Genomic DNA, 7337 nt, shown 5'->3' on the forward strand with positions numbered 1-7337 from the left:
ATTTTTATCGGCCCCGGGACGACGGGACGTCCTTAAGCTCGAGCCCTGCTGTGGGGGGGGGTTTATTGGAACACTGTCTCATGATAATCACCTGAGTATCTCTCTAGCACATTGCTCTGGGAAAACACAAAAAGACCCACTGTGTAAAGAGCACTGTGTGTGTGTGTGTGTGTGTGTGTGTGTGTGTGTGTGTGTGTGTGTGTGTGTGTGTGTGTGTGTGTGTGTGTGTGTGTGTGTGTGTGTGTGTGTGTGTGTGTGTGTGTGTGTGTTACATCTGGCATGACATTGGCCCTGTTTCACTCATGAATATTGATTAGCACATTAATTCACCTTTCAAAAACAAATGACAGACATTGAATACTAGCTGGAAAAATAATGGCGCTTCTACATGAAGTGAAATAAAATCAATATTCATGAACGCAGCATCTATGAAGCTGTGGGCCAGATTTGAGATGCAGCTCCTCTCCTTAAAAGCTCTGTTCAAAGTTCTGTTACTTTTGGATTACCTCAATATGAATACAAGAGAAAAGGAATCGGCTGCGATGTGGTCAATTATATTTCTATATTTTCTGTCCCATCAATCTGGAAATTCATTCTGCTTTTCCTCATAAGTATCTTTGATATTTGCATAGGAGTAATTGGCGAATACTCTCAAAAACCATTATTGTCTATGAAATAAGGTTCAATGTATATTCTTACCGCTGCCAGTTTGTCAAATCGGGCAAACAGTTCGTTGAGCGTCATCACGAGCTCCTGCGCCGTGCACTGCGACGCCAGGCTGGTGAAACCCTCGATGTCTGCGAACAGGATGCTGCGGAAACACAAAGAAACGGAAATCAACATTCTTCGTTCTCCTAGTGAATAGGAAAGTTGATTGGTGAAGCTACAGAGAGACATGTGATTCCTTAGTGAGCACCAAAAGATGTGTATAAGTAATTTGTTTGCATGTTTGTCCCGTGGCTGTTTGGCTTTCCTTCCCCAGTTCAATGACTTATGCGACTGTCTTTTTCTATGTGGCAAAGACTTGCAATATGTTCAGGGTCTACCTCCTACAAACCCTGAAAAGATAAGCAAATGAAGAAGAAGAAGAGCAGCTGGAGAAGTTTTACTGTAATACTACTTGGGTCGATATCTTACCAAGTACCAGGATGTACCACTGAAGCCCCTGATGGAGGTGATAGGTGTGAGACTGTGGTTGAAGCAGCCTTTTACACTCATGTCGAAATGTAATACAATGCCTGTAATCATACTTGTCAACCCTCCCGATTTTCGCGGGAGACTCCCGATTTCATTGCCCTCTCCCGGTTTCCTCCCGGGGTCGTATTTCTCCCGCATTTCTCCCGATTATTGACAAAATCAGATTTACACACGACTGTTTCCACTCGGACTTTAATACAGCTACACCATTGTTTGGTTTCCATGGTAACACGTCTCTTTAGTAGCGCGCGCAACTCAAAGTCTGAGAGGGTGAGGCAGATAGTCAGAGAAAACAGAACAAGAATCGACAACTACTCTACTCTCTGCTCACTCCTTTCCTGTAAAATACAGGTCCAGCCCACACATATGCTCCATCAAGGACGGTGCTACAGGCCGCAAGGCAGTGCACTTACAACTACAATAAGCATGTTAATGTTTATCTTACAGCTCCGGCTCCCGATTTCTGAGGTCTCAAGGTTGGCAAGTATGCATAACGCTCAATTGCAGGTTCATTAAACCAGGGATTCTAGCCTTTGCAGACCATTTACATCCACACAAATCTATAAAACACACTACAGGAGAGGGAAGAAAGCCGAATAGGACCCCTTAAAACATATTTAGAGTCATACTGTATATCAGTGTATTACAATCAGCATTAATGACACAACACCACTTCTATCCGGCATGTGCTACTCATCTGATGCTCACAGTTTCCTGAACACAGGGTGTGTCAGTAATGCAGCTTTGTCATCACAGTGTCTATAGACGAACCTCTCACTGGTGACAACACGAGTCCTGAATGTGTCTTTGTGCCGGTAATGAACTCTACTCTGTCTCCGTCACAGCCAGTAAAGCAGTGACTAATAATCTACTTTTGGTTTTAAGAAAAATGATGAGAGAAGCCTTACAACATGTGTCCATTTTGAGCTCTTTAAAGAGGCCACACTCGGTTCAGGTTCCCGGGTTGTGGAAGAGGTGTGTGTGTGTGTGTGTGTGTGTGTGTGTGTGTGTGTGTGTGTGTGTGTGTGCGTGCGTGCGTGCGTGCGTGCGTGCGTGCGTGCGTGTGTGTGTGGACCATCATGACTTTGATCAGAAAGCAGAAAAGGTTTCTTTTTTTTAAGCATCTATCGTTCTACATGTCTGAGTCTGTTCCAACCGCCACGGCAAAATTAAGGACAGAACATTTTCTTGTTTTGCTCTGAGAACAATCACAGGAAATTACAAAAACTAACAAACACTTCAGGAACCAGCAGCCGCTCCTAGAAAACACACACAGCCCGACTGAAGATATCAAACATTAAACTAGATTTGAAGTTTTAAGGAGCCTTAAACGTCTCCCTTAGTGGCCTCGAAGAGTTTGTTAACATATGAGACATTTAAGAATAAAGTTTCCTACAATATGCCAAGGTGTTTGTATATCATTTTACTTCTCATATGCGCTTTGATGGGCTACATTACTCCACAGACATAATTGTGATTGTGTTTTGTTGGTAGCTTTACCTCAGCTCCATCCAATAGCTCAATGTTTCTGCTCTAACACAGATTAATACACGCAGTGAAATCATCTTTAGTCTTTAAAACAACCCTTTAGAAACTAATGGGTGATATCACAATCACTGTGCTTGTTTTCCTCCTCAGTATTTGGTGAAAAACATAATCTAAACCCAGGATGTTTTAGAGAATTGTGCTGATGATTCCAGCCCAGTGGTTAGCATTAAAATGGCAGAAAGATGGCACCTTAACCTCAGGACATAGAAGGAAAGAAATACCCTTCAGAAAACTTCATATTTATGACTGTGGGAATCATGTCTCTCCCCCACCCTCCCCTGAATGTCTGTCCCCCTCTTTCTTGCTTTTCCTCCCCCCGCTGTCTCTCTGTCTCTCATCTGAAGACCCCGCCTTGTCTTGTGAGATTAATAGCCTCATAAATGTATGATTATTCCTTTAGACGCCTAAAGACACAGAGTGATTTAGGAGTGTGTGCAGTCACAACGAGTCCACTTGAGTGAAGAGTAAATGTGTGAACTTGGGTGAATCCTAGAGTGTGTTTTTAGTTGGTATAAATACATGCATGTAAATGAATGTTTTGGACACTGTCTAAATGATGAGCGTGTGAGACTCAAATACTCTTGATTTGTGTGAGGTTAAGAAACCAAGGTGTGCAAGAGATAACCTTTGACCACCAACTGTAACTTGGACATTTCAGAAGGGTTATTTTTATCTGCTGCTGTTTGAAAAATGTGGCCAAAGTCTGCAAGGCACTGATGAAGATGACTTGAATTGCAAGAGTGTCCATGTGCATATGACTGTGACTGATAAGCTAGCTTCAACGGTGCAAGGACAGGAAGGGAAAAAGGTGGCAGGTGGCCAGAGCAGGAGGGAAAACACCCACACACTGCCATCGGGTGTAAAAACAACCATATTTTACAATTAAGGTTGAGTGACTGGATATATAAGAGTGTTGGATACCTGCGGACATTTACTTGGCACCAGAAGCACCACCTAAACAAAAGGCTTGTGTGTTTGTGCAGATAGACGATGACTGACGTCTCCTGCACATCTGTGGATGATGTCAACATTGGTGTAATAGGGCATTATGGGACACACACACACACACACACACACACACACACACACACACACACACACACACACACACACACACACACACACACACACACACACACACACAGTGGAGTCAAAAGGCAATGAGCTGTCATGTCTTTCTTCTATAGACAAGAGACAGGGTCTTTACCAATAGATCCTGCTTATTACCTCTGAAAACCATACGTCACATGGGACAGTTCACCCTAAATAGAAAGAAAACAACATGTTTTTACTGTGCAATTCATCAGTCTAGATTGTTGTGGCGAAAGCTGCTAAATGTTGGAGATATCGGCCAGGGAGATGACTACCTATTATCTTATAAAAGGGAATTTGGGTTGAAGAGCTCAAAGAAATATGCAATGGTTACTAATCTACAGATCTTGTTGTTAGTAGTTTAAGATAAGAACGTTTTCCTTTATATCAAACTATACCTGGTAACCGTATCATATCTCAGAATCAAGCGTGCATTTACTCGTACTTTGGTCAGAATCCAGACTGTTACACTCTCTAAGCGTGTCATAAAAACAAGGTATTTCACAAGAAGCAGACCTGTGCCATGTGCAAACAGGGAAGCAGGTATGGAGGCGAGGTGTGTGCACAGTTTGGAGCAGTAACACGTCTCTGTGCAGGTATACAGAGAGCCCTGTAGGCAGGTATGTTTAAATACAGTAGTGCTACTGTTGTTTGCAGTGAGCTAACACCGAGCACAGGCAGAGTCTGTTAGTCTGACCTGCAGTGGACTCAGGGTGCCCCATCAAAGAAGAGCTGACTCCGCAGGAATCTCAGGGAGCCCTGTGTGCACTGAAGATGTGCAGGTGTGTGTGTGTATGACATTAATCTGTTTGAACTCTCCCTACTTTCTTAATGTAAATCAAATATGACTTTATTGTTTTTGTCTTATTCTGAGCACAAACTACTTGCCTTATTTACATGGAAATTGGTAGCAGAGAAAAGTATAGGCCAAGTAAGAACCAATTAAATTCTGGAGTGTATCCGACATTCTCATCCGTTAAAATGCAAGATGAGGCATTTGGTGTTCGTGGAGGTATGTGTGTATTAATCTATTCCCAGTCAAAGGATTTCTATTTGTCTCAGTAGCCCTGGACCCCAACACACCTTATAAGAAAATCTAGATTCCTGGATTCATGGAAACACAAAATGAGTATGTAAAAATTTAACAATGACACCTCTTCATACAATTTTCAGTGGCAAATATAGAAAAAAGTAAAGAGGTTTTTCTTCTTCCCCCCCATTTACCCCTTAAAACTCAACTAGTATTTCCTATCAGTTACACAGAACCCAATAATGAAGTGAGTGACTTTATATTATTAACTTAAAATCCAACAACTCTTGACATAAGAAGAAGGTCCCTGATCTACATCATCAAATGTATGATCAGTTTCTTTGACATCCACTTCTTTCTCTCACTGCCTTGTTCACAGATCACAGATTATGCCCTCTACATCTGGAAGGCTCCACTATCTCTGTCTCCATGGCTATTAAATCTGCCTGTGAAGTGTAGTGGGCACCTTAACAATGCTCTCTCAGTACGCTGCCCTGAAATGTTCCGACCCATACCGAAGGGGTCAAACTTATTGAATCATCGGCACAATGCCCGTACATTCATAAACTCCCACCCCGGGTCCAGGCAGGTCATACATTTGGGGATTGGAAACATTCCGGTTAGCATAACATCAGGAATGTTGTGCAGCTGATGTGAGGAGAGCATGCAGAGTGACGTCCAGCTGGAAATCTGAACACTGTGGGTGTTTTTAAAGTAGCACTGCCCCTCGGTGGTGGTGAGAGAAACTGCAGGCTGCAAGCATTTCTATTGATGTCTTTTCTTGTGTTTTTTTTTGTTCTGAAAGATAAGTAAAAAAAAATGCAATATTTTTTCAAAATGTTAAGAGTGGCCCTAATCCTCTTAGTAAAGAATCAGAATACTTTTTCTGCTACTCCCCGACTTTTTTCTCAGAACTAAAAACTTTTTTTTTCTTCTTCGAAATATGTCTGAATTCTGAATTTTTCTGACCAAAAGTGTTTTATTTTTTAAAAATAAAGTCAGAAATAAGTCAGAAATTTGACTTAGAATTCTTATAAATATTTTTTTATTTTCAGTTGTGGAAGTCAAGCCTTTAAGTTTAAAAAAAGTCGGAATTTTGAATTTTCTGACCAAAAGTTTTTTGGTTTTGAGAAAAAAGTGTTCTTGAAAAAGTCAGAATTTTCAAAACTTCAAACAGGTCAAAACCATGACTATTTCTTGAGAATTTCTGAGCTTTGACTTTGACTGGGTTGATCTGCTGACCTTATAAGGCGGGTGGGCGTTCAGGGGTGTAGCATAGCACAAGTCCATTGAGTGATATAAGTGTGAATAAAATCATTTTTAAATGAATCCTTAAATGTATGGAAAACAGTGGAGCAAAGCTAAAATGGGGGAAATGTTCTCGTGTTTACTTGTGCCATTTAAAAGCTGTGCTGTTACATTTTGCACCAACAGCAGACAAGTGATGGAGGAGCCACTGACCCCTATATAAAGTACATTACAATAATACAATAATATAAAGCTATCTTTGGCTCTTTGCTGTATCAATTTAACATTTTCCCTCTGTGGTCCCCTCTACTAGACCCCTTTAATTATTAATATGTATGAATACATGTTGCTTCTGCACGCCACAGAGCGCTCTAAAATGTAAACCCAGGGAGATCAGTGGCTCTAATCACTCTGCCTCTATCCCTCTATTTCACTGAAAAGGTCGAGCAGTTCTTGTTAAAGTTGTACATAACAGCATTACAAATCTTGTTATCCACACTCAAACTATGTTAGTTAACAAACTATTATTTTACCAGAACCCCTGTGTGAATCCAAACTAGAAGACGACAGCCAGTGTCGATTTGTGTGGAAACTCAGGTGAGTTGAGGCCTAAGCTCTTTGTTAGCACTTTGAAGGGCTAGCCTGCTAATAGCCTATAGACAATGACAGTTCGTTTTTGTTGTTTAAAGTCAATATACATTTCATATAAAAACAATTGGGCTTATGAAAGTGATGTCTTGTGTTTTTGATTTACTTTCGTGCACATTGTATCATTGTAAATACATTTGAATAAGATCATTAGCAATTAGCAGCTAATCGCGAGCTAGCGCTAACTGTGAACTAATGCTAAACGCTAGCAGGAGCTAATGGCTAACAGTACTTGTTATTTCGAAAAGAAGCTGATAGCATGCCTAAATATTAAGGGAGCATTGTTTTCATTTTAGTTAAAGCCACTCTCTTTTAGTAGTTCATTCATTTCATAAGCTGTAGTGCAGCTACATACTGACTCATGCTGACTAAAATGTGTTTTCATGGTTAAGATGAATAACAGTTAAAAACTGGTTTAAAACAGTTCAAATGGTTGTTAAAACCTACAGTGTATAATTCATTCATTTCTGCTTGAATGTAAGATGTGTTGGTTGAAAATACAAGTTATTTATCACTAGTTATAATACACATTGGTGATTAAATTAAATCATTTCATTTGAAATGAAATATGCCT

The 7337-nt window shown here is 40.6% G+C and overlaps 1 protein-coding gene across 1 annotated transcript in view; it reads right to left on the minus strand.

Moving 5' to 3' along the window:
* Positions 1-1218, minus strand: part of LOC104945069 (adenylate cyclase type 5-like) — a gene marked incomplete at its 3' end in the record, with an annotated part of 3284 nt that extends 2066 nt beyond the window's left edge. Inside the window, exons 1-2 of the mRNA XM_010770696.1 lie at positions 1145-1218; positions 700-811 (exon numbers count right to left, since the gene is read on the minus strand). Coding sequence (XP_010768998.1) covers positions 700-811; positions 1145-1218 — 186 coding nt within the window. The remainder of the gene's footprint in view (positions 1-699; positions 812-1144) is intronic.
* Between the last annotated feature and the right edge of the window lie 6119 nt (positions 1219-7337).

This window comes from Notothenia coriiceps, unplaced genomic scaffold, assembly GCF_000735185.1.
Source record: "Notothenia coriiceps isolate Sejong01 unplaced genomic scaffold, NC01 NC01_scaffold00009030, whole genome shotgun sequence".
NCBI lineage: Eukaryota > Metazoa > Chordata > Actinopteri > Perciformes > Nototheniidae > Notothenia > Notothenia coriiceps.